Raw genomic sequence first — 26,408 nt, 5'->3', positions numbered from 1 at the left:
GGCAATCCAGTTCTGCCCAGGCGGCACTGCCTGCTAATATCTCCAGCTGGTGGTAACCAGTCACCTTATTTCAGGTGTGTGACCTGGAGATGGAGGAACCAGATCTTCCACTTTGAGAATTTGTTTATGTCCAGCATCAATTACCTCAGACCCTGCTCCCTGTCTGTAAGACTAAACTGAGGGTGAAAAAAAATTGTGCAGTAGACAAGAAGGATTGTTTTAAAAGATGTTGGGCAGATGACATAATGTGACACACTCGTACACCAGGTGGCGGTATGCGCTTGAAAGAGGTTTGCAAATCGAGCTCAAGAAGAAGATGAAGAAGAGTGAGTTCTGTTTTGGCTGATTGTCCGTGTCCGACATCGGCGTGAGTTCGCCTGACATATTCTTCCCTGTCGTGGGTTCATCGACAGAACTTAAACCGGACAATAATCTCCATAGAAATTAGTGTTTCACCGGCGGAGCAGCCTTCCGGGACCATGTGACGTAGTGTGACGCCTGCGTCGGCGCAAGAAAGCGTCAGCAAGTGCTCGCTAGCATGAGCTGGGATGAATGGAGCTTCGGGTCAGGGTTCCCCGCGGACCGTGAGAGGGTTAATCGTTGTGCGTCTTCACGGAACACCACGGTACGTTTACTGCCGGAGGACAGTCAGCAGGCCGGCTGCTAGCGTGAATAGACACGTTCATGAATGGATGGATGGAAGCGGTATGCAACATTCATTGCCGGGTTTGTCCAGTCACCTGGAACCGCTTTCAGACATCCCGATTATAGCGGGTGTGACGTTGACAGATGAGAAGAACGATGCCGATGACGTCGCCCTATGTCATCTGTCGTTAGACGTTAGAATTCACTTGGACTCTTCTCTTCCAGAATCGCCTTGTTCTGCTTCACTGTAGCAAACCAATTTCCCCCTTTTAATAATAATAATAATAATAAAGCCTGAGCCTGAAGGTACTTAATCATAATAACAATAATAATAACAATTACAGTTATTCAGTGTTAAAAACTGATAAGTTCTCGTTTACATCGAGGTTCCCAAACTTTTCCCTCTATGGGCCAAAACTGAAGCATAACAGTTGGCTGTTATGCTTCAGCAAATACAAATAAAGCAAATACATGATGTGTTATTAAGATGCACAAATGTACAAAGTTCCTCAGTGCAACTTTTTTTAGTATAATTCCACCTCATGGCCATAACTGGCCTCCAGCCCCACTTTGGGCAGCCTTGTATGATTCCACTGGGATCCTTGACAGAGAAATCTGCATATTCTGCCTGGGTTCTTCCTCACACAAATGTCTGCTGGGAAATATCTGTTATTTCACTGGGTTGTTGACACCAGAAGCATGTTTTTGCATTTTGTGTGAGCTCCCATTAAAAGACCAGGCTGCAGCACAATATTGTATTATAGTCCTGGGCAGCAGGGTGGAGCAGTGGTCCTCACTGTGGCCCCCCATCAAGAAGGTTGTGGGTGGAGCCCCGGCTGCAGCACGGGGTCTTTCTGGGTGAGTCTCCATGTTCTCCCTGTTCCTGCTGGGTTCTCTCTGGTACTCCAGCTTCCTCCACAGTCCAAAGACATCAAGAGGGACCAGGTTAATCCAGACTCTAAATTGACCGTAGGCGTGGCTGGGAGAGCCAATGGTTGTCTGTCTCTATGTGTTGGCCCTGCCATGGACTGGTGACCTGTCCAGGGGGAAGGCTGCTGGGATAGGCTCCACCCCCACCACCCTCAACAGGAGAAGAGGGGGAACATGGAGGGATGGATGATGGATGATGGAGGGATGTTTTTATCTCCTTAACTACATTTTCATCGTGAACTGTTCAGTTTTCATTAACTTCAGTCTCCTGGGATATTGTCCACAGTTATCGAGGTATGAATATTAATGAACATCTGCTTATCTAAAGTGATGAAAACAAAATGCTTCCAGATGAAGAATCTCAGCTGTCACCTCTTCCTCAACCTGGCTTTTCAAATGGACGACTTTGACACCAGCTTAACTTTCAAGCATTTTAATGTATTTAGTTTAACAACCCTCCTGTTTTCTTTGAGACATTGTAACTGCTGATGATAATAATAATTACAGACTTCTGGTTATCCATCATGGTGATGTTGGTGTAACGATCTTGTCCCTTAATTTCAGAGCTGGGTGGGCATAACGAGATGAACGGGCCGGAAGCAGAAGACACCAGCGGGCAGCTTTCTGCTGAAGGTTGGGAGGATTTCTGTCACATCAAGAGCTTCATTCATGATTATACAAAAGCACAAATGTCCTGAAAAGACCATCGCTGCTGACTGGCAAATTTGACAACTCTTTCTTTCACCGGCAGTTTATTTATTTGGTCAAAATTCCTGATTTGATGCAAAGAAATTTGATTTGTTGATTATCAAGATTTAATAAAGTGGCATGTTTGCTTGGTGGGAGCTGTGAAGCAAAGAGGTAGGAATCAGTAGAGTCCCACCTTATACTGTCTTCAATGATACTGAACACGGAGGAACACCTCTAGAACATCTTTCTGTCTGTAGTTGTGGCTCATCTGGTCTGGAGCAGCTGGTCTTCCTCTCAGATGAGCAGCAACTACAGATGTCTGCCGGTCTTTCTCACCCAGCACTTGAGTGGCCACACATTGAGCCAACAGAGTAGAATAGAGTCATGACGATTTGGAAATGTGTTCATGTTCTCAATATGGAGTTCCATTTGGAAATAGTAATGAATGAATTCCTAAAAAAAAAACACGCTTTTGAGAGCTTTTAGTACGTGCACACTGGAGAGAATGACTCTACGGTTAATGTTTCTGATTTGATGCCAGTCTGATGGACCAATCTGCACCGACCCAGACGCTGGACATGTGTCCCAGATCAAACTTCTGTTAGCTTCTTCTGTCTCTTGGCCTCTTCTGCCTACATTTTAGCCATTAGTAACTTTGAGATTAGGGTCTGGCTATCTGCTTTACTTTCAGATTGCCCAACTGTGTTGAATGGATTGCAGATATACAATCCAATGGGGCGAAGGATGGGAGGAGTAAAGCCACCTACTGGCAGCAAGCAACAGTAGCAAAGAAGCCTCATGTTTACCTCTTTTTAAAGTGTATTAACCTCTGTTAGCTGTCAGTTGGCTTCTTAGAACAGTGAATTAGCATCTGTTAGCATGCATGTTTGTAATTGCACTGTTAGAAGGAGCAAACATGCAAATAACAGAGGTAAATAAAGCTGTGTGTTTGCATCTTCTTCTGAGAGTTTGCTGGCCTCTGTTAGTCTTTGAACAACGTCACTGCGGACCAACGGTGGAAACCCCATTCACATCTGCTCCACATGATGGTGGAGCCAGTAACATGATGATGGGTGGAGCAGTCCTGCCCCATCTCCAGACTACATTTCCTGACCTCCACTGACCCAAGTGAGATCAATGATGTCATCATCTCCCTCTGGTGCCATTAGACAGTATGAGGAGGGGAGGAGATGTTGGATAACAGGGGATATTAATGCCAGTGTAACTTTCTGCAGGAATGAAGACTGACACCAAGAGCCTGTCTGCACCAGAAGGACCGGGGTTGCTGCCCCATCACTGCCCATCCAAATGTGGTCACCACTGCTCAGTGTGTGGGAAGGAGTTTTTCTGTCCGTCACAGCTGGCTGAACACATGTCCACCCACCCTGGAATCAAACTGCAGAGCTCCCCGGTGTGTGGAAAGAGCTTCACCCAGAAGACCAACCTGTTGGTTCACCAGCGCATTTATACGGGTGAGAAGCCGTACTCCTGCCCTGACTGTGGGCTCAGCTATGCCCAAGCTAGCTGCCTGCGAAGGCATCGACTGCAACACGCCACAGAGAAACCCCACCACTGCTCGGTTTGTGGCCACGGGTTCATCCAGCGGCAGCATCTAATTCAACATGAACGGATACACACCGGGGAGCAGCCATTTGCCTGTGTGCAATGCCCCAAACGCTTCACCTCCAGGACGAGCCTGTCTGTTCACAAGAAGTCACATGCAGAGGAGAAGCTTCATCTCTGCTCCTTTTGCCAGAGGGGCTTCGCCACACTGTCGACCCTCAGGGACCACAGAAGGCTACACACCGGACAGAAACCCCACCGCTGCTCGCTGTGCTGCAAGAGCTTCAACCGACCCAACCTGCTGAGGAAACATCTGCAGAAACATGCCTCTCACGGTCATACTGGTGGTGGGGTGAGTGATGGCTGATCATCACCAGTTTTACAATATTGATGTGATAACAGTCAGCCTGTCACTGGATGCTCTCAGTGACCCTGCAGCTCACCACAACTCTACGAAGAGCTCTAGAATTTCAGCGTGATGTTGAATTCTATATGTAATTGTTCTGGAGTTAAAGTTCAGAAAACTCATATTCATTTTTAAGAGGTTGAAGTCCATCAGGCAGTCGTTCATGACGAGCATTGTCTTGCCTGAAATTTGCATCCTCAAAATCTGGGGTGCCGTTGAAAAAAAACTGATGTTTCAATCATTTCTTTGCTAATCTTGTGCTCAATGTATTTTTTGTTGTTGCCAATTACTTAGTTGTTTATTTCAATTGACAAAAAATTATGAATAGCCAGCTGGGTGAGGACGGCAGCTTGGCGGCCATTTTCACAGGAGGTGGCGGTGTGTATGGGCAGAAGGTTGATGAAGAGGAGGCAGCGGTTCATTTTGTGTCAGGTGAGAAACTCTGGAAGTGTATCAGTTCATGTTTGTCTCTTTAACTCTAACATGGAGAAAATCTTGAAACTTCTTCTTATGCAGCGGCAGCAGGTGTGGCAGCGAGCACCTCGTTAATGTCATATCTCAGTACTGCCTTGAATTTACAATTCTACAATTCTACAATTTCATTTAGCAGACGCTTTTGTCCAAAGCGATGTACAACACAAGCAAGAACTCAGACTTAATTAAGGAAAAACCCATAGTAGTGCAAAAGTGCTTCAGTTGTGATTTGGTCACAGGTACTGCCATCTAGTGGCAGAAGAAGTGTCGCCCCCCCCTCCCTTTTTTTTTTTTTTTGGACAAACATACAACATCACATGACACAGTTAGTGCTACATAGTCACTAAGTGCTCGGTCTTTGCTCCTCTTTGGGGTTAGAATCAGTCAGAGGGTCCGAGTCAGGTTCAGTGCCTCGGTGCTCTCTGAACAATTGAGTCTTCAATTGTCTCTTAAAAGTAGAAAGGGACTCAGCAGAACACACAGAGTTCGGTAGTTGGTTCCACCATTTGGGAACAACAGAAGAGAAGAGTCTGGCTAGAGATTTGGAGCAGCGCTGGGCTGGAAGCACCAGGCGTCTTTGGCATGCAGAGCGTAGTGGGCGAGAAGGAGAGTAGACCTGGATCAGGGATTCCAGGTAGGCTGGAGCCGTTCTTGTGATTGTTTTGTGAGCCAAGAGAAGTGCCTTGAATTTGATCAAATTTGGTGTAAACTTTCACTTGGACTCAAAAATTAGCTTAATACATCATGGTGGTCAAAGGTCATGGTGACCTCCAAAAAATATTTCAGGACAGAAGTCAAGAATTCACTCAAATGTGTGATGATGTTTAATATCCCAAAGGTCAGCTTGAGAGTGACATCATCTGCAGCGCTGTCTCAGTCACACCTTTGAAGAAAAATGAGGACTTTCATCTTCAGCCCTTTTACTGACAGGACCACACCCACTTTAAAGCAGATTCTCGTATTGTCCATCATCTCCATCCCCCTGTAGGGAGTTGATAATTAGCTAGTTAGCATCGTACAACTAGATTGAATACCTGTATTTATTCAGGGGGACCCAACTGATAACAAGCTGTCTGTCTCCATGCGCCTTGATCACAAAATCAGAAAAATTGATGGCACATTGTAATAAATTACAGCACAAAAAGAATAAAATACACAAAAAACCTCAGAAATAAAATCATAATAAAAATGTAAACAATGCAAGGTAAAAGTAGTACATACTGTATTCAAAAAAGTACCCTTGTGGAAAGTACTTTCTAATTAGATTCCTCAGCATCTCCATAGAGACGAACTGGTTCAAGTTAGGAGACTGTCCACTTTTCAGGGGCCTAAAAACTGCAGGCTTTCTTTCCTGCCTCTGTGTTCAGATGCAGTGTGTCTAGCTGGATGTGCGCCTCTGGACGAGTATGAGAAACAGACATAAGAGAAGGCTTGCCAGACAAAGCTTTGTGAATAAATAAAAGGCAGCGTTGTTCTATGACTGCCAAGAGAAGCCAATCCACTTATTCATATTAGGCACTGTGACGGGTAGGAAAAATGTCACTAGAAATGAAACATTTGGGGCTATGAAATCCTGCTTGAAGAGTGTCAGAACTTTAGTTGAAGCATGTGGATGCAGGACATATCCATAATCAAAAATAGATCTTTTTGCTACTTAGAAAAGATATCACTTGTTTTTGAACTGGAAGCCCATTTCCCTCTTTCAGCTTTTTGGTCAGGTGCTCTGCATGAGTGTGGAAGCTACTGTCCAGCCAAGGGCCCAAATGAGAATTGACTATTTTGATGCGTGAGTTCTGCAGTGTATGATTCCCTATCCAGTTATCTGTTGCATGAGACCTGAGGAATAGGGCCCCCTGGGACCATGCCGGCAAATTCTTGTCAGGCTGATGGCCAGCTTTGATGAAGTGATGGTTAAATACATCACATATATCTGCTTTGCTTAAGATGAAGTCATCTTCAGTGCAAATCTGTGGAGGTCGAGAGGAGGAAGGCTGGCTGCTGGTGACAGGGTTTCTGTGGAAGAGAGGACAAACAATGACCAGATTTGGCTTTTCTGATCAAACTGCTGCTGACTCTGTAGTTGTCTAAAGTGCTGCGAGTCAGAAGGATTGTCAGTAAATCTGGACAGATCTGTGACATGGAGGACATAAGAAAGGATTAAAGGGATTTTTTTTTAAACTCTCTTGAATGGAGCATTATTCTCAGTACAATAGTTTAGAATATGTGCAGAACTGATTGACAGTTTGTTTGGGGTTTGGAATTTAGACGGTATCTAAATCTGCATAAGATAAATCCTGTAAAAAGGCCTGTTCATCAAAATTTTTAAATTACCACTCACCGACAACGTAGTCTCGTCATTCATGACCTTTGACGTGGTTATGCGTGGGAAGTGTGAGTGTAGGTTGTATTTTTCTCCTCTGATATTTCTGAGACATCATTTCTTCCTTTATATTAACAGCTGGAAGCCACAGGAAGAAGCCTCACATCTGCTCCATCTGCGGGAGGAGCTTCTCGAGACCCTGCCGACTCAAAGAGCACTGCAAGATACATACTACGGAGAAGCCGCATGGCTGTTCGGTGTGCGGCAAGGCCTTCACCACTGATGCTAACCTCCGAGCTCATGAGAAGATCCACATAGCAGATAAACCTCACCGCTGCAGTGTGTGCCCCAAGAGCTTCTTGAAGCCCTGCCATCTCCGCAAACACATGAGGATTCATGTCCGTGACGGACTTGTAGATGATCCTGCCAGAGACCCCAACACAGTGAGTCCCTCAGTCACCCAGACAGAAAAATGGCAGCGGAACGCAGCAGCGAGACGCCATACTGGTGTGGCGATGCTGGTGTCCTGGTCAAGGAAACACATTCAACAGCACTCAGACATTTTTAGCAGCACTGACCGTTGTTTACAATGCTGTAACAAATGCTGATGATGGCAGGTGAGATCAGCTTCACTCCTTCATGATCATCCCATCAGTTTGATGATCTGCAGGTTTGACCCGCCACAATGTCAAATCATACTCAGATGAAAAGTAAAGTGTATTGTTCATGCCTACATGCAAAAGCAGTAGCGATGTAAGTTCATGTTTTTCCACTAAGGCGGGAAATTAGCACGATGCCATGTCACCCCTGTAGTGGCGTACTGACATCACTACAATTGGCCAATGAGATTGGTGGAAACTGATGAGAGATGCTTTGTTTCAGGGCTTATGGTTGATTGTGAAGACGGAGGACAAGGAAGAGGGAGTTTCAGAAGAGCAGGTAAAACGAACCAGCTGGGACCATATTGCTCAGATTACATCAAATGTTGTATTCTGGAAATGATGCTTAAAGAGGAAAGAATTAGTTTATTCCAAGTCTATATTTGGGGATCAGATGATTGCTTGTCATGATACCATAGAATGAGAGCCAGTGTTGCATTATGGGTTGTTTTCTGCTAGCCTAGCTAATTAAAACAAAAGGCAAAGTTGACCTCAAGGATGGTGAGAAGTGTTGGACTGATAGTGTAATGCTATGATGCTCTGTGCTCCACATGTAGCATGTTAACACCGCCATGGAAATATTGTCTTATTTGGAATCAACATAGCCCTAACCCTAGAATCAGCTCAACTGTCAGATTATTGACCCTGTGGAGGCGTGGTCATGGGTGTCAAATGGCAAAGAGATTGTTGGGTATTTATCAAAGAAAAAGGGCAGGGCATATTCAGGACAAAGGGGGAGGCTCAAGGGGGAAAAGTAATATCTTTAAATCCTCCAGGACTCTTGGACAACTCCAGGGTCGCTGCCTGGTAACCATGGTGACAAAGACAGTTTGGTCATAACAGAGGAGGATGGTGGAATCAAGGATGATGACAGAGAAGTTAGCGGTTTGATCAACTCAGATGGAGAGGAAGAGGACTGGAGACCAGCACGGATGGGTATGTTTGTTTGACATTTTGGTGTAGCTTGTATGACCTCATCTGACTGGAGTTGTTTGTGGGGAAGTGTGTTTATCGCTGACCTATGAATTCTTCGAGTTTATTTTGTTTTCACTCCAAGGTGAAGCAGCGACATAGAAACGGACAGGGCAATTTATTGTCCCTGCATGATCACAAGATGCTGTGAAGCTTCAGAAATGGAATTCAGAGCTTGAACGTTAAAAGGAAGGAGGACGGGTGAAAGACAAAGTCATTGTTCCATTGAACTGATGTTGAAGCTTACGGTCTCAGCATCTTCCTGGCATCGGCCTCTCGCTCTTTAACTCGTTTGATGTTGTTTAAACATGAGTAACAATGATAAACCTCTTTATGTGGCTCTCCTGACAGAAAAGTATGACTGCTCGGAGGTCCCTGCCCTCGGCGCCTGTGATGGTGAACGGAAGCACAGCTGTCCCGTCTGCAGCCGAGACTGTTTCAAGGCGTCAGCACTGCAGAAGCACCTGCGGACCCACTCTGGGGAACGTCCCTTCCAGTGCCCCACCTGCAGGAAGAGCTTCACTCAGCACGTCCACATGACGGAGCACCAGCGAACGCACACAGGCGAGAAGCCTTACACCTGCCCGGAGTGCAGCAAAAGCTTCACTTTCTCCAGTGCTCTGCGCCGACACCAGCGGCTGCACACAGATGCCCGGCCTTACCAGTGCCCCATCTGTCACAAGACTTTCAAGCAGCAGAGCTCACTCAAGAGCCACCAGCAGACACACTCGGGCATTCGCTACCAGTGTCCCGTCTGCAGCAAGAGCTTCAGCCGCCCACTGGAGCTAAACTACCATGTTGGCATGCACGCTGACACTCGCCCATATTTCTGCGACATCTGCAAGAAGAACCTGAGTGGTGCCAGGATCTTCCGCAAACATATGAAGAGGCATGATGTGGCACGCTCATTGCTTTCCCCGCAGCCAGCAGAGACAATTTAAGTTGCCAGGGAATGTTGGTCATTTTATGCTGAAGTCACGAATGAGCAAGTGATGTCTGTCAACAGACGCTGACATCATCACACAACATACGTCAACATTTCCAAACAGCTCTGGTCCACCAGGAAAGGCTGCAGTGTTAGCATTCAGTTAGATTCACAAGCTCCTTATCCTGTGGCTCGTGGTGGCAGCTGTTAGAGCATGACAGATAGACAGTTTATTTCCGTCGTCAACACAATTGAATCACAATTTTGTGCATCTTGTCCATGAAGATGTTCCAGAATTGTTGGGAAACCAAATGCCGTAGTTTTTCGATCTGTAACAACTGACAATGTCACTTTGTTCTTGTTGCTCACAAGTGGACAAATAGATCAGCTGCAGTTCACTGTAATGCAACTCCCCAAATTAATGTACATAACATGAACATGACAAACTCTTCTGGTGATTCCATCTGGTGCAGCTGCTTTGCTGATGTCAACTCGTAACAGGATGGGAGGTCACCTCATGGTTCTGGTGAGCAAAGTGAGCAAAGAACTTGTTCAATGTGTCTGCATGAGTCTTGTTCCTGGGTTCAAAGGCTGTGTGATTGTCCTTGTTGCCACTCATTGTCTTTATTCCCCCAAATATGCACATTTTGTTAAAATGTCTTTCTAGTTGCCGTTTGTACTTGCACTTGGGTGCTAGGATGTCCCTCCTCAGTCTCCCTGTTGCTACTCTTGACTCCGGACAAAGTCCATATTTTACTGTTGAGCCAAGTTTCTGATGTAGAAACACTTCCTGTCCTTGTTTCAGTCATACTTGCTGCACAGATATTTATGCTGTTTCAGAGAACTGCAGTGTTCTTCCAGGTCTGCATCCTCAGCAAATTCACTCCCATCTGTGACTTCAAAATAGTCTTTTAGTGATGAGGTGGTTTCTGTCTGCAGTGGTTTACATGCTGGGATGACGGACAGGAACACACGAGCTGCAAGTCCAAATTGTGAAAATGGGGCATCGTGGATGTAAGTGTAGTTCTGATGTAATATGTTCTTCCTTGTGGGAACATTAACATGCCTAAAGAATATGGGCATCACCACATTGAAGTCTCCAGCTGCTACAGTAATGCTGTCTGAGTATGCTGACAGATGATGGATAAATGTGTTCTGCCGCTGCTTTAATGCTAGTCCAGCATGAGCGGGCAGTATCAGACATACAGTAGCTGTCAATGACCCTGGTGTTAATATGCCAGCTGTTGATGTGAAAGCGAACTCTTCCGCCTCTGCTCTTAGCAGAGTGAAGGGTCCAGCCTGCTCAGTAGACTTGATGAATACACATAAGGGTGCCTTCCTCAGCTACCTTAGCAGGTAGCTGTAGCTTTAGGCCAGGAGCAGATGTCACCAGGTGGTATCTGACCTTCACTGGGTGTTTCAGGCCTCAACCTCAACACCCTCCAGTTGGTGGGTTCCGCCTCCTCCCCCATACGGCGAGCTGCTTGCTTCTTGCTCTGCTCATCCATCCCTATGGCAGAAAGGAAACTCCATGCAGACCTTGTTGGAAAGCCCCTGCAGCCTATCTCCACCAGGAAGACCATGCCTGCCCGCCTCTGTCTTGGCAATCTTGGACCGGCTGTTGATACTTTACAGCCTTCCTGTCATGGGTCTCCTCGCAGCCCTCCTCCCATGGCACTGTCAGTTCGACCAGGATTAGTGCAGCTTGCTAGCTTTATCATGGAGTTTACAGTGTGCAGATCCAGCCAAGTCTCCGCTATGATCATCACATAGTAATGTGGGCTTTGTGAAGGGATCCACTGTCTCACTTTAAAAGTATTGCTGTTGTGTTTCTTCTGTTTAATTAGACAACTGAACAAAAGTCTTAATGAGTCCCTGACCCACCTGTTGTCTCACTTCTACAGGAATCACCTTGAAATACTTGAAACACCTCAAAATACTTGAGACCCAGTAGACATTTGTGCTGTATTTGAAGAAATTTCCTGATGTTCAAAGCTGATTGTATAAATGAAGCTGTCTAACCCTGAAGGAATCAGGGTCAACCCTTACAGCTCATACCTTGAACTGGAATTTTACAAAGCAAAAGTAACTTCTAAAAGTGCACAACAGGATTATGTTTGATTGTCCAGTAAAATGGTATTTAAAAAGTCTGGTAATCTGGTCGAGACTGTAGTTGTCTGTTGGTTTATATGTGTTGAATGATGTGAAGTTTGTCCTCTGGGTGGTGCTGAAGGAAAGTGTGTCTGCTCCTGAGGGGTGTGGCCAGAGTATTGTGTGGGCGGGGCTACAGAGGGTCAGCCTGCGTCCCGAGTGCTGCTGCAGATAAAAGCTGTTGCAACTTGTCTTCAGTCCCTGTCAACATGTCAGCAGAGGATCAGCTGGGGGAAGTTTACACCCCTGAGACAAACACCACCAGAGCTGAGGACTGGACGCAGGTCTCTCTCTCTCTCTCTCTCTCTCTCTTGCTCACACACACAAACACAGCATCCCTTACTGCAACATACCTCAGGATGCTATATCATGCACTTGACTGTATTATTGTACTTTTTGTTTCTGTTATTCAGCAGTATTTCAATGTTGCAACTTGGCTCTTTGTATTCTGTTTTAATGGTTTCCCAACATTGAGGTCACAAAATCAATCAATAAATAGACTGATTTAGGCTTAATAAGGGTGCTTGACCTAAGGATTAACAGGGGGAGAATAAGATACAAATGTTACATTTGAGTAAATCCTATTATGATTTTTGTTTTTGTTTTTTTTGTTTCCCAAATGATAGAAGAAGTAATGTGGCCATTCACCCCTCCCTCTATTGTTAGGCTATTTCGGCTTGTGTGGCATACTTTGATATTGCGTGTGTTCTATCTGCAGGTATATGAAGCCGTCAGGTGGATCCAGCTGGTCATGGCATTACTCAGGTCAGTCACATCTTCTCTGATTTGTCCACCAGATGTCTGAACTGCTTGTATTATCTTTAGGATATAAGCCTTGTCACTGTCAATGTGAAGCATGACCTTAGGTAGAGACACTGCTGTCTTCTGGCCAGTACTTCACTTCCCTCTCTGACCAAACCAGAAACTACAATAATGTATGAAAGAAATAGAAGGAGTTACTTTCTTTCTTTGTTTCATAGTGCATCGCCACAATCATATTCAACCTCTTTAAAGGAACATGCCAACTTTAAGGGAAAGTGTTTAATTGTTAATTGAAAAGTTGAATGTGGAGAAATTGTAGTGGTAGACTCTGACATGTAGACGGAACTACTTTCCTGATTGGGCGCAGTGATTTGACGCAGCACCTCCAAAGCTCCACTGGAACTTGGGTCAACAGAACCAAACGTTTGTTGAGGACTAGAAGAGCGACTGCTGCTACTGATGTTGATGATGAGGAGGAGGATTCCTGCTGGACACACCAGCATCCTGAACCTGAGCTAGCTGATGCTAACACTTCAAACCACTACCAGCCATTGGGCTAAGCTAACTAGCATCCTGGACCTGAGCTAGCTGATGCTAACACTGCCCACTCACTATCAGCCATTGGGCTAAGCTAACTAGCCTGGACATGAGCTAGCTGAGGCTAACACTTCCCTCCCACTACCAGCCATTGGGCTAAGCTAACTAGCCTGGACATGAGCTAGCTGATGCTAACACTTCCCACCCACTTCCAGCCATTGTGCTAAGCTAACCAGCATCCTAGACCTGAACTAGCTGATCCTATCACTTCTCACCCACTACCAGCCATTGGGCTAAGCTAACTAGTCTGGACCTGAGCTAGCTGATGCTAAAACTTCCCTCCCACCACCAGCCATTGTGCTAAGCTTGCTAGCCTGGACCTGAGCTAGCTGATGCTAACACTTCCCACCCACCACCAGTCATTAGGCCAAGCTAACTAGCTCGGGCTCAGCTGGACAATGAAGCACTTTCCCTGAAAGTGGGTGTATTGAAGAACTTCAGAAGTTTAAAGACACAAAATGTGATACAACACAGATCTGCCCTTTCAATATATGATTTTTGGGTAAATTATTGCCACTTGTTCCTTTATTTTCACCATTAAACTATTTTAAGGATGCATCAGTTCTGGAATGAATATTTCACATGTTTTTTATTGTGTCATTGCAGTACACTGGGTTCAGGCGCAATCGTCACCTGTGTGATGTCACTGCAATTTAGCCGGATGTCTGAGGTCAGTGTTTCCTCTCACTGCAGTTTATTGGAAGGTGTTGGTTGTGTAGTAAACTGATGGTGTGTGTGCGTGCGTGCAGCTGCAGCCTGTCTTCCTGTTGAGTGTGTCAGACCTGCTGCTCGCCCTCTGCTGGTTGGTTGGCGCCACTCTCTTTTCTCAACACTGCAGCAGCCGAGATTCCCTCTGTTACCACCTGCACACCATGGAGCAGGTAACACCTGAGCTGACCTGAGCCAATGTGCTGCTTCCTTCACAGAGTCGCTTCAGTCAATCGAGGAAGTCCAGGCACAAGTTACTGGAGTCACATTCATGAAGTTGACCTTCGCTAGTATATTTAAGAACCAGGGTGTAGATTTAGTGGTGACTGTAACATTTCATAACTCATACTGCCTTTGATGTCGTATAAGTACTTTTTTGTTCAAATTTAAATTTCTATTTAAAATTTTATGAAAATTCAACTCATAACCCTTCAAGGTATGACAGTGTCAAAGAAATGTCACCAGTAATGCCCCCCCCCCCCCACCATCACACCTCCTCTTCCATGCTTCACGCTGGGAACCATGCACGTAGAGACCGTCCCTCCACCTTTTCTGTGTCCCACAAAGACACAGCGGTGGAACCAAAGATCTCAAATGTGGACTCATCAGACCAAAGCCCAGATGTCCTCTGGTCTCATGTCCACTCCTTGTGGTTCTGGTCCAAACAAACCTCCTCTGCTGGTTGCTTCTCCTTGGTGGTGGTTTCCTAGCAGCTGTTGGACCATCAAGGCCTGATTGGCACCGTCTCCTCTAAGCCGTTGGTGCAGAGACGTGTCTGCTACCAGAACTCTGAGGCCTTCATCTGGACTCCAGTCTGAGGAACTGTTAAGTGGTGGTTCCTGAGGCTGGGGACTGGGATGAACTCCTCCTCAGCAGCAGAGGAGACTCTTGGTCTTCCTCTCCATATCAGTTGTCTCCAATAGAGTTTGCCATCTCTGCTGGCGGCATTCTGATAGGAAGGTCATGAGTCTCACACCTACTTTGATGGTGCTTTCAGCAAAGGGGTCAGATCTGTAGAGCTGTTGGTATTGCTCATATAGTTCGCTATTTGAAGCATCTAGGTCAGGGATGCATTGAGTGTAGCAGCCTCGAGGGATGGTCTTTTGGGCTGCTTGGTGCACAAGCTTGGTGAATTTTTGGTAGTTTTTGAGGTCCGCTGGGAAGTCTGTGATCTTCCCTTCAAGGTCTTCTAGGAAGCCAGGCCAGTTTGCTTTCCCAAAGTTGAATCTTCTTCAGAAAGGAACTGTGGTTGGAGTAACTGCAGCATTGACTGTAAGGCCAATTGGGCGGTGTTGAGTTTTTGGCAGTGGCTCCAGTACCAGCTTTTTGCTCAGTCCAGAGATGCTTTGGCTGAAAAACACAATATCAAGGTTGTAGGCAGCCTTCCATTGCCCACTGTTGAAGGACTTAGGTTGTTTGGCATCATGGATCAGATAGAGTTGGTTGGTTTCAGCTCATGCTGCATCTCCATTAGCGTTGTTCCCGGTGTATCCCTGTTGTGAGCTGTGGCTGTTGAAGTCTCCAATTCCTATCCTTGGTTTCCCAGGCGACGATATTTCTGGCATCAGGAAAGGTGTTGATGGAGGTGCTGGTATTTCCTCTGAGCTCAGCAGTTAGGACCTCTATGTTGTTTTCATTTGTCTTTGGTGTTGATTTGAGGACGGCCCCAGTTTTTGCTAACATGATGCTTCCATGTGTCTCATGTTGTCTTTTTATGAGGGTGGTCATGCCTACCACTTGAGGGCAGAGATTTTTGGGTCAGCGGTGGGTTTCTTGAAGTCAGAAAATATCGCACTGATGCTCTCTGCAGAGTCGGGCAACAAGTTCTTTAGTTGCACACAGTCCTTCAAAATTTAGAGATATGATGGTCAAAGCTGACCTTGGGAACAGGTGTTGGCCTCTCTTCCTTTTCTGGGCTGATGGGCTACTGCCATTTGTAAGGCTTGTTGACATCATTTGACTTTCAGCTTGGTTTCAAAGTGTTTGTTAGAATTGGCAAGTGATATTGGTGATACCAGTTGACACAGACTGTGATGTGAATGCTTCTATCTTGATCCCTTGGTAATGGGATGGAACTTGACTAAAACCCCACCTGTGCCTTTGTGGGGAACCAGACCACTAGACCATATGGGACCAGGGACCTTTGCTAGGAAGCTGGATCTGCTTATCTGTCTTTTCTTGTCTGTGTGTTGTTTGACAAAGTCAAACAACCTCTGTCAGGCATAACCAGCACCACAATGTTGGTTATCAAGTCATCAGCATTTCCTATTTATGTGTGCCTTCACATGAAAGAGGTGGAGCAAACACGAGATGACGATCTGCAACATGGAGAGAAGGAAAATTTGAATTTTGCGAATTTCAGTGAAGAGTATCTTCTAATCCTAAATGTAATCCTTTACCCATATGAGGAGCAGAAATCTGTATACCGAGCAGGAAAAAGTGCTAACTAACAAATTTCTAATCTCACTCTCATTCACTGTGACCATCTTCACCTTTGATTAGCCCTAACCCTAACCCAACATAGATGAGATGAGATAGATATTTAACATTAGCGAAGGTGTCCTTCTTTTAGTTGCAGCGGGTCTTAATTCTTAAATGTTCCAGTAATGAGAGTTAGGTGGTATGACTTCTTAGTGCTCAGGGTTAGGGCTTTGTTTCTGCAAATTCCAGAGACACTCAAACTATCCATGGATGAATGGTGATGACATTTTCCATGAGATGTGATTGGTCAGCGGGTGGAGCTTCTATTTTTGCTGATGACATACTGTGAAGTAGTTTAGGATTATTGCATGTTACCATATGATGAATTCCCCTGAAAAATCCATGTTCATAGGACAAAAAAGTCCTAAATTGAGATTCAGATTCAGATTCAGATGACTTTATTTATCCCGAGGGGCAATTAAAGTACGGTACAACTGAGCAGCATGACATTAAAAAACAATAGAAAAAAAAGGGACATGACAGTGGGAATAAATAAGAGAATAAAAATAAGATTAAAGATAAAAATATAATAAATATACTACATACAGTATGTACACAATGTAGAATGAAGAGTAAGGTGACTGGAGTGAGTGAATAAAGTGCAGACAATGTAAACAGAATAAACAGTGGAACAGTGAAGACAGGATATTGAGTAGTCCGGGGAGAGTATGTAGGTGTGTGTGTGTAGGTGTGTGTGTGTAGGTGTGTGTGTGTAGGAGTTAGTGTGGGGAAGGTGTGTGTGTGTAGGGTGTTGGTGTGGGGAAGGTGTTAGCAGCTGGAGTTAAAGAGAGGAATGGCTTTGGGGACAAAGGTGGCTTTCCTCCTCTCAGTTTTGCAGGCCACACAGCGGAGGCGTCGCCCAGAGGGGAGCCATTCAAATGCAGAGTGGAGTATGTGTGAGGGGTCTTTGGTGATCTTGGCTGCCTGTCACAGGACCTGTTGGCTGTAAACGTGTGAAAGAGTTCTGACAGGCAGGCCGATGATTTTGCAGCACACTGATGCAGTGCGCTGCAGTCTGTTCCGGTTCTGGAGGCTGAGGGAGTGGAACCAGCAGGTTATGGAGGATGTGATGATGCTTTCCACAAAGGCGTAGTAGAAAGTCATCATTATGGGTGCACTGACTCCAAAGGAATTGAGTTTCCTGAGGAGGAACAGTCGTTGGTGACACCTCCTGAGAATCTCCTCTGTGTTGGCAGAAAAGTTCAGGAGGTTGTCAAAGATTGTGCCCAGGTATTTGTACTCCTCGACCACCTCCACTGGCTTCCCGTGGGTGGTGGTGATGACAGCAGAAGCCACATCCCTCTGCTTGCTGGAGAAGGTCACCACCATCTCTTTGGTCTTGCTGACGTTCAGTTCTAGTTTGGAGCTGTCACACCACTCTACAAACTCCTGAAGAGCGGGTCCATGATGTTGTGCTGGGCCTGACAGCAGTGACAGGAGAACTGTGTCGTCAGCATATTTCACCAGGTGGCAGTTGGGCTGTGTGGATCGGCAGTCATCTGTGTAGAGGATGAAGAGCAGGGGGAAGAGCACACAGCCCTGGGGGGAGCCAGTTGAGGTGAAGCGGAGGTCCGAAAGGGAGTTGTTGACCCGAACTTTCTGAGTCCTGTTGGTCAGAAAGTCCAGAATCCACAGTATAAGCTGGTCGTCCAGATGGAAGCAGGAAGAGAGTTTGGTGGCCAGGATGTGGGGCTGCAGTGTGTTAAATGCTGATGAGAAATCAGCGAACAGAAGTCTGGCGGAGGAGTTAGGAAGCTCCAGGTGCTTGTGGATGGAGTCCAAGATGAAGATTTTTGCATCCTCGATGCCTCTGCGTGCGCGATAAGCAAACTGGAGTGGGTCCATCAGGGGGTCGGTTGCTCTGATGATGTGCTGTTTTATGATCTTCTCCATGGCCTTCATCACCAGGGAGGTGAGGGCCACGGGGCGGAGATCGTTCAGAGACTTAGGGTTGGTTTTTTTGGGGATGGGGATGACTGTGGAGTGTTTCCACAGCTGGGGAACTGTGTGTCTGTCCATGGAGTGTTGAAATAGAGTCCGGAAAACACTGCCTAGTTGCCCCGCACAGTGCCTCAGGACTCTGCTGCTGATGTTGTCGGGGCCGGGTGAGCTCCTTTCCCTGGTCCTCCTGAGGGCTCTCACCACGTCCTCCGTCGTGAAGGTGAGTGCGGAGCTGCCAGGTTTGAATGAAGATCTGGTCTCCTCAAGCTGTATGATGTTGTCCGACTCAAACCTTGTGTAGAATGAGTTGAGGTCGTCGGGGAGGGAGGAGGGGTCACTGCTCTCCACCTGGATGGCTCTGGGGGTGGTGACCGCAGTGTTCACAGAGGCCATGGTTTTGAGGCCCTGCCAGGCTGAGCGGAGGTCCCCTGTGGTGAATTTCTTTTCCACAGTGTTTTTGTACTCCAGCTTAGCAGTTTTTATGGCCCTCTTAACTTCCCTGTTGCCCTCCTTTTTTTCCAGTGCGGAGCCGGTCTGAAGTTATCTGAAGCCTGAGTGGCAGTTCAGGTCCAAGCCTCATGTGGTGTATGAAGTCAGCATTCTTGGATTTAACTCAGGTGGCCAGGGAAATGACTTGAACTCTGTACAAGTCTTTTGGAATTTAAGAAGCCTTCAAATGAAACATCTTCTAGAAACTCAAACAAATCATTTAGGTTAAAAAAAATATTTCAAGATCTCATGTTGAGATTCATGCCACAAGTACAAAGTGCCTGGTTACAAATAAAAATTAAAGCTGCAAGCAGCGTTGTTAGGGCCTGAGCCCCTGCACGGCCTATGGCCGCGTCCTTGACACCGGCCCGAATCCAACGGTGTAATCGGCAAATCCCTAGGCCTTGTAGTTTAGGAGATACGAGCCTCAGTGCGCTGCACAGTGTGACTGCAGAGCTGAGAGCCGGCCCTTTAAGAGCCCCTCCCTTCTCTGCTCGCTCTCTGCCATCTCTGTCAGAGCTGAGAGCAGAGCTGAGAGCAGAGCTGAGAGCCGGCCCTTTAAGAACCCCTCCCCCGCTGCACTGTGTCTGATCTGTGCTAGAGTGGAGAGAGTGGAGGATTCAGAGAAATGTAGTGTGTAAAAGCTGAATAACTCGGCATACGTTGGTCTAAAGTCACACATAATACCACATTTTTGTAGGGATTTTTGTCAGGAATACAGTGATATGTTTTTAAAAGCTGTGCGATGTATGGTGTAGATGTGAGAAGCATTTGTTTGACAGTATGTACCCTGAGAGGACACGGTCTCCCCATAGACTTCCATTGTAAGCGTGAAACGTGTCTCCCCCACTTTAAGGGCTTATAAAATCCAAACCGAGCGCGTAGTATATTAGCCTTTTAAAGATTTTTGAAGAGCACAGTTGGGAGAGTAATGTGTGAAAGTTTGGAAGCCCTGGCATTTACGGTTTAGGAGGAGATAGATTTTGTTCGTGGAGTAAAAAAAGTCCTGATTTTGACAGTTTTGTCCAATTTGTGGACATTCTGTTGTAGATAGGTGAGGGGCCACTGCTCTGTCTCTGATCTGTGCTAGAGTGAGAGCAGAGCTGAGAGCTGGCCCTTTAAGAACCCCTCCCCCACTGCTCTGTCTCTGATCTGTGCTAGAGTGAGAGCAGAGCTGAGAGCTGGCCCTTTAAGAACCCCTCCCCCACTGCTCTGTCTTTGATCTGCGCTAGAGTGAGAGCAGAGCTGAGAGCTGGCCCTTTAAGAACCCCTCCCCCACTGCTCTGTCTCTGATCTGTGCTAGAGTGAGAGCAGAGCTGAGAGCTGGCCCTTTAAGAACCCCTCCCCCACTGCTCTGTCTCTGATCTGTGCTAGAGTGAGAGCAGAGCTGAGAGCTGGCCCTTTAAGAACCCCTCCCCCACTGCTCTGTCTCTGATCTGTGCTAGAGTGAGAGCAGAGCTGAGAGCTGGCCCTTTAAGAACCCCTCCCCCACTGCTCTGTCTCTGATCTGTGCTAGAGTGAGAGCAGAGCTGAGAGCTGGCCCTTTAAGAACCCCTCCCCCACTGCTCTGTCTTTGATCTGTGCTAGAGTGAGAGCAGAGCTGAGAGCTGGCCCTTTAAGAACCCCTCCCCCACTGCTCTGTCTTTGATCTGTGCTAGAGTGAGAGCAGAGCTGAGAGCTGGCCCTTTAAGAACCCCTCCCCCACTGCTCTGTCTCTGATCTGTGCTAGAGTGAGAGCAGAGCTGAGAGCTGGCCCTTTAAGAACCCCTCCCCCACTGCTCTGTCTCTGATCTGTGCTAGAGTGAGAGCAGAGCTGAGAGCTGGCCCTTTAAGAACCCCTCCCCACTGCTCTGTCTCTGATCTGTGCTAGAGTGGAGAGAGAGGAGGAGCACCAGGACTGGAGTGGGACAAGAGGAAGAAGTCGGCATACGCTGGTCCAGAGGGACACAGAACACCATGTTCTTGGAGGGGTTTTTGTCAGGAATGCAGTGGTGTGGTTGTTGGAGCTGTGGGATGGATGGTGTAGACGTGAGAAGCGTTTGTTTTACAGTATGTACCTGAGAGGACACCGTCTCCCCATAGGCTTCCATTGTAAGGTGAAATGTGTCTCCCCCACTTTGACGGCTTATAAAATCCAAACCCAGTAATTCAGATAAAAACTTTTAATAACTTTTAATCAGCACAGTTGGGAGAGTAATGTGTGAAAGTTTGGAAGCGATACCATTGATGCCCTAGGAGGAGATAGATTTTGTTCGGGGAGTAAAAAAAGTCCTCATTTTGACAGATTTGTCCAAATTGTGGACATTCTGTTGTAGATAGGTGAGGGGTCAGAGTGTAGGAATTTTGCGTCTTCATGAGACGAGTCCAACAGTGTTGGTCCCATGTTTGTGGGACATTCGTGGGAGGAGTCCTGGTTTTCCCCCATGTTGTCCAGGTTCAGCACCCATTAGGGAGCAAACATTGCCCTGCAACTCTCTGCTAAATTTCATTTTATTGTTCTATATAATGAAATTTATAGTGTTTGCACAGTAAACAAACGAAACAGTTGCAGTGACCTGAGCATCCTGTATGGTCTTTGGACCCAACTGTGAAATGGGTTGTTCCAAGCTGAAATAGAGCAGCTCAGGAAGCAGACAGGACACCCAGAGACAGAAAAACACTGGTCAACATTCCTGACCTACATCTTTTGTTCTTCACTGGTCACCCCCCTTGTACAGTGACACTCATTTAGAAGAATAAGTATGATGAAAGATCTGTCCAAAACACAACCTGTGTGTTTGTTCCATCAGATTCTGTACATGGCATCCTTCTTCTTCACTCTCAACTATGTGTGGAATGTCTACAAAGGAATCTGTGAGAAGTTCTACTGCTGCATTCACCAGTATCCTGGACAGGTGGGCTTCCGTGCATCAGCACCACAGCAAGAAAACAAATGTGTTTAAAACTAATTCTACTTGAGCATTTATGACCTACAAGTGAAATTCAGTTTAACCAGGAAAATTTTCCTGTTACTTTTGTATTCATCTGTATAAAAAGAAAACAAACACCCATTTCAAAATAAAATGTTTAGCTTTAAAATATAAATGTTATTTTGATTTTAAATTATAAACAAACAATTTAAAGCAAGCAATAAAAATCAGGAGGCTCCTCCAAAATGAGGAATATTAATTTTTAAATGTTATACCAGGTCGCGTTCACACCAGGCTTGTTTTGTCCAGTTGCACTGAACCCTGGAGCGTTTACCCCCTTGGGGCGGTTTGTTTTGGTTGGTGTGAACGCTAGCCTTGAACTCTCTTGCGGACCAGTCAGTCGCTCTCTGGAACGGCTGGTAGGGGTGGTCTCGGACCACTATCAAGTGAACTCTGGAGTGGTTTACTTCTGGTGGGAACCCCATCTGCACAGGGTTAGCCCTAACCCAACCCTAACCCTAATTGCACATTGCCTGTTTGCTTCTGTGATAGGAGAGTCTGATTGCAGAGCATCTTCTGCCACGTGCATGTATTCATACATTATTTAATTGCAGCAGTCTTCCCAGCTGTTCATATGTGCGGTCCATTAAAGTCTGCTGACATACAGTCCAGATCAGCTCCAACATGAAAATGAGAAGACGATGCTCCATGATGTACAGTAAAGATTGCAAGGGATTTGTTGTCTACCTGCCTCAATTGTAGGAGCAAAAACAGAACAGCTTTGCTGCCACGTGACAATTTTAGGGTCGTTTGACTTTGGTCTTTGTGAACGTGAACTGGACCAGTTGAGAAAATGCAACAATGTACCATCCTTGCTTTAGTTTGAATCAGAAAACGGACCTTTTGGTATGAACATGACCTCACTCTTAAATTGGTTACAGACTCTGTCAAAATTTCCAAACACACGCATTGTCAATTATCGGATATCTAGAAATTAATATTTTGTCGTCAACTCTTTCTGTCAGACTCCCATCTGGACCATGTTCATTTTTAGTTATGAACATTTTTGACATAAGGAAACACATTGATGTGTGTGGTGGCAGAATCAAGTCCATGTCGTCTGATCCCACACAAGAGCTGCTGAAGCACAAACTGCTGAAAAACAGTGAGACGCACAGTTAATCTCAGGTTCTGATCACAAGGAGTGGGAGCACACGTGGTCGGGGCTGCGTAACTTCACCCAGGTCAGAGGGACCACGTTGAAAGCTGCTACAGTGGGACCTGTGAGCATCAGAACGGAACCACAGAGCAGTGGAAGAAGTTGTTCTGGTCTGATGGATCCCGTTTTCCCTGACATCATGTGGGTGGGCAGGTGAGTGGGCGTGGCTAACCTGGAAAAGGGTTGGAACGGTGGCAAGATGGTGAGCTGGAGGAGGTAGTTTGATGCTTTGGACAAGGTCCTGCTGAACCTCGGGTCCTGACATTCCTAAGGATGTACCCTGATGGAAACAGTGTTACCTAGTGGGCGTGGCCTCACACTGCCTGACTGCAAACACGTTTCAGGAACACAGTGACCAGTTTGAGGCTGGCGACTTGGCCTCCAAATCCTCCAGATCTGGATCCAGTCAAATAATTGTGTGACGTGCTGGACAAACAAGCCCACTCACCTCACAACTGACAGAAGTCACAGGTTCTGCTGGTAACATCTTGGCACCGGGTACCTGAGAACACAAAAAGGGGACCTGCAGGATAACAGGCGGGTTGTGATCATGGTGTGGCTGATCTGTAATTGAAATTTTAAATAATTTCCAGAGGGCGATTTGATTAACATATTAGAAAAATAAACTTAAACAGTAGAACAACTGGTAACAACAAAACAATAAAAACAATTACGTCGTCATGGCCGTCGTCCTCCACTTTATCCGGTTGCTCTGGGTCGCGGGGGCAGCAGCCTCGGCAAGGAAGCCCAAACTGTCCTCTCCCCAGCCACTTCAAACGGCTGTTCAGGGGGGAATCCCGAGGTGTTCCCAGGCCAGCCAAGAGATATAATCCCCCCAGCGTGTCCTGGGTCGGCCCTGAGGCCTCCTCCCGGTCAGACATGCCTGGAAACCTGCCAAGGGAGGTGTCCAAGAGGCGTCCTCACCAAATATCTGGTCATCGGACAAAAACAATTTCCACAAAATACAATTAACAAAAAGTGAACTTTAAGAAATTTAGCAAACATGAAAACCACCAAACCAACTACTATTTCTCCTTGTATCATTTCTTAAAATGGATGGGAAATCGTGAATTCATTAAAAATGTGTTGAATAAATGTAATTGAATTGTCCTGCCTGAGTGACAGAACAATGTAAATTTATTACTTTCTTTGTCGAACAAATCTATTATCTAAAAATATGGATTAATTTATCCTTTAACTGATTGATAGAAGCCTTATCCAGCTGTTAATTCAATGTTTCCTGGATTAAATGTCTCTGATGTCTTCTTCTGTTTAAGAATAAGTATTTTTAAGTGACTACAAATCTGTTCTCTGACACTTAATCCTCTGCTCTTTTTTTCAGTTTTGTAACAGAGTGAGCACAGCCAGCAAAGTCACTGCACTGCTTTCAGGGTGAGTTTGCGTTCACTTTTCTGTCTGTAAATGGACTGTCCTCCATATTGATGTTGACTTTGTTAAATTTGTAGTTAACTGTCTTGCTTTGTTGGCAGTGTGTTTCCGGTGCTGCTCATGGCGCCAGTCTTCATTAAAGGAAACATGAGCGGCTGCTACACCAATGTCAGCGAGCCCTACAGGTGCCACTACATGACTATGATCATTATTGTTCACATTCACAGCTGCTGCTACTCACTGTTGAAACATTTACCTAACTAGGTGTCTGCTGATGCACACCGGACCACTGTACCTGGGCTCACAGCGCCCTCAGCCAATCAGAGTCTGTCACCTGCTGAAGTCATACCGCGTCACCATTTTCCTGGCCACCTTTTTAATCACTCTTACCGGCATCTTGGTGAGTTTGACACAATTAAGAAATGATTGTTCACCTGTTCAGTGAACAGATATTCATGAGACTGAGGAAACCTATTTTTTCTCATGAAATATTTCCTGTACTCATGTTTCTGTTGTTTTGATTGATGCGGCCATCTACAAGGCTGTTCAGCATCAAGTGATGAGAAGTTCCATCACAGCCCAAAGTGACACACAATTTCCCCAAATATTTTTTTACTATGAGATGTTTAAATGGCGGCACCGTGGCGCAGCAGTCCTCCCTATAGCCCCCCCCAGAAAGAAGGTTGTGGGTGGAGCAGTGGTCCTCCCTATAGCCCCCCCCAGAAAGAAGGTTGAGGGTGGAGCCCCGGCTGCTGCACGGGGTCTTTCTGTGTGAGTCTCCATGTTCTCCCTGTTCCTGCTGGGTTCTCTCTGGTACTCCAGCTTCCTCCATAGTCCAAAGACATCAAGAGGGACCAGGTTAATCCAGACTCTAAATTGACCGTAGGCGTGGCTGGGAGAGCCAATGGTTGTCTGTCTCTATGTGTTGGCCCTGCCATGGACTGGTGACCTGTCCAGGGGGAAGGCTGCTGGGATAGGCTCCACCCCCACCACCCTCAACAGGAGAAGAGGGGGAACATGGATGGATGGATGATGGATGGAGGGGTGATGGAGGGATATATTAAAATTAAAAATTTCCCCAATGGAGATGGACTAACTGAAGTTGAATGAATCATCATACCCTGCTCATCATATTATGTGAAGAAAAATTGAAAAGTAAAACTAGATTTTGGTTGATTTTTTTACAATCAATGATCCAGAAATACATTACCCCACTTCCTGACATTCCACTTCTGCACCAGGTGCTCATGGGAAAGACTCGTCAACTTTACTGGCGGGTTGTTACATCCAATGGTTACCTAGGCAACCAGCAGCGGGCCTCCTTCCGTATGTTGGACTCACGTATGATCCTGTACCCAATGATCTTTATCCTGTGCTGGGGACCAGGTGGGTTTTGTCCTCAGATGAGACAGAGACCTCTTATTGGCTCCTGTGTCTGGCCTTTAAATATGAACCCCTGGTGTTTCCTCAGCGGTGGGTCTGGCATTTCTGCTGGTGGTGAAGCCCTCAGCAGGGCAGGGCGAAGCCGCGGTGGTACTGTACATCTCCCAGGTGAGTGACATTAATATACTTAGTTACTATAGTTTTATGACACTGTGTGTGACATTTTGACACACTGGAAGCAGTTCATAACAAAATGGTCAGATCCGTTAAGTTTAATTATTAAAACTATTCAGGTTGGGATTTGTTTCACTTGTGTTCAAACTGCTTAATTAATCAATATAATTTTGTGTTCATAATGTGGACAATTATTCAAGCAATATCATTTTATTGGGGCAAGATAACAAATAAAGTTATTGAGTGTCAGTGAGATTAAAATTATAGTCGAGTTAAATGATCGTTATACAAATGGAAGCATCTATACTTTGGGTGCACAGCACATAAGTACATGATGGAAGTTATAGGGATTGAATCCAAATACTCTGGATGCATGAATGGATGGATGAACTTCCACAAAGCTACATGTAGGGGTCTGTACTCTTTCCTCTTGGGTCATCAGTCTTCCTGATGCCTTTGAATATTTCTTTGATTGTCTCGTAACCAGACAGTCTTCTGACATACATTTTCTGAACTTTGCATCCAATTAAAATGTGATCCATCTAAATCAAACTCTATCCAACACAGAAAGCTATAAAAACATGAAGTATTCCTCAATGTGTGTTTTGCTGTTTAAAATTA

At 45.9% G+C, this 26,408-nt stretch overlaps 2 protein-coding genes and 1 long non-coding RNA gene across 6 annotated transcripts in view; 2 read left to right on the top strand and 1 right to left on the bottom strand.

Annotated features, from left to right (window-relative positions):
• The first annotated feature begins 321 nt into the window (after positions 1-321).
• LOC147252711 (uncharacterized) lies at positions 322-9,602 on the top strand. 2 transcript variants are annotated; one of them, XM_086217433.1, is made up of 9 exons: positions 322-625; positions 2,140-2,208; positions 3,234-3,393; positions 3,501-4,180; positions 4,567-4,666; positions 7,167-7,471; positions 7,911-7,967; positions 8,464-8,623; positions 9,011-9,602. In XM_086217433.1, exons 4-9 carry the CDS (start codon positions 3,503-3,505, stop codon positions 9,598-9,600), a joined length of 1,890 nt encoding a protein of 629 aa, XP_086073559.1. In that variant the 5' UTR covers positions 322-625; positions 2,140-2,208; positions 3,234-3,393; positions 3,501-3,502; the 3' UTR covers positions 9,601-9,602. The 2 variants fall into 2 exon arrangements, with proteins under 2 accessions (XP_086073559.1, XP_086073558.1); XM_086217432.1 differs by lacking the exon at positions 3,234-3,393.
• Positions 9,603-9,986: 384 nt separating this feature from the next.
• The window catches only part of tmem116 (transmembrane protein 116), a 19,067-nt gene continuing 2,645 nt past the window's right edge, over positions 9,987-26,408 (top strand). Inside the window, exons 1-12 of one of the 2 annotated variants that reach the window (XM_086217436.1) lie at positions 9,987-10,119; positions 10,524-10,598; positions 11,851-12,019; positions 12,454-12,500; positions 13,701-13,764; positions 13,844-13,975; positions 21,503-21,607; positions 24,184-24,233; positions 24,332-24,415; positions 24,495-24,630; positions 25,472-25,616; positions 25,702-25,781. In XM_086217436.1, coding sequence (XP_086073562.1) covers positions 10,540-10,598; positions 11,851-12,019; positions 12,454-12,500; positions 13,701-13,764; positions 13,844-13,975; positions 21,503-21,607; positions 24,184-24,233; positions 24,332-24,415; positions 24,495-24,630; positions 25,472-25,616; positions 25,702-25,781 — 1,071 coding nt within the window. In that variant the 5' untranslated portion in view covers positions 9,987-10,119; positions 10,524-10,539. The remainder of the gene's footprint in view (positions 10,120-10,523; positions 10,599-11,850; positions 12,020-12,453; positions 12,501-13,700; positions 13,765-13,843; positions 13,976-21,502; positions 21,608-24,183; positions 24,234-24,331; positions 24,416-24,494; positions 24,631-25,471; positions 25,617-25,701; positions 25,782-26,408) is intronic. The other variant, XM_086217437.1, reaches the window with a different exon arrangement.
• LOC147252710 (uncharacterized) lies at positions 21,264-24,511 on the bottom strand. Of its 2 annotated transcripts, XR_015118460.1 has the most exons (4): positions 23,516-24,511; positions 23,290-23,364; positions 22,863-23,121; positions 22,727-22,774 (listed from the first exon to the last, which is right to left on the bottom strand). It is a non-coding gene; the product is annotated as an uncharacterized LOC147252710 (long non-coding RNA). The 2 variants fall into 2 exon arrangements; XR_015118459.1 differs by having other exon boundaries at positions 21,264-23,121.

This window comes from Aulostomus chinensis, chromosome 11 (genome assembly GCF_037954235.1).
Source record: "Aulostomus chinensis isolate RoL2024-O1b breed Wild chromosome 11, RoL_Achi_v1.0, whole genome shotgun sequence".
Lineage (NCBI taxonomy): Eukaryota > Metazoa > Chordata > Actinopteri > Syngnathiformes > Aulostomidae > Aulostomus > Aulostomus chinensis.
The sequence above is the reverse complement of the archived record's forward strand: the minus strand, read 5'-3'. Positions and strand labels throughout refer to the sequence as shown.

What these genes read in the sequence shown, in the direction of transcription:
- LOC147252711 (XM_086217432.1), top strand. Translation starts at nt 2,160, where the DNA reads ATGAACGGGCCGGAAGCAGAAGACACCAGCGGGCAGCTTTCTGCTGAA. An exon ending in CGGGCAGCTTTCTGCTGAAG is followed by an intron (nt 2,209 to 3,500) that starts GTTGGGAGGATT and finishes AACTTTCTGCAG; the next exon opens with GAATGAAGACTGACACCAAG. An exon ending in CTGCCAGAGACCCCAACACA is followed by an intron (nt 7,472 to 7,910) that starts GTGAGTCCCTCA and finishes GCTTTGTTTCAG; the next exon opens with GGCTTATGGTTGATTGTGAA.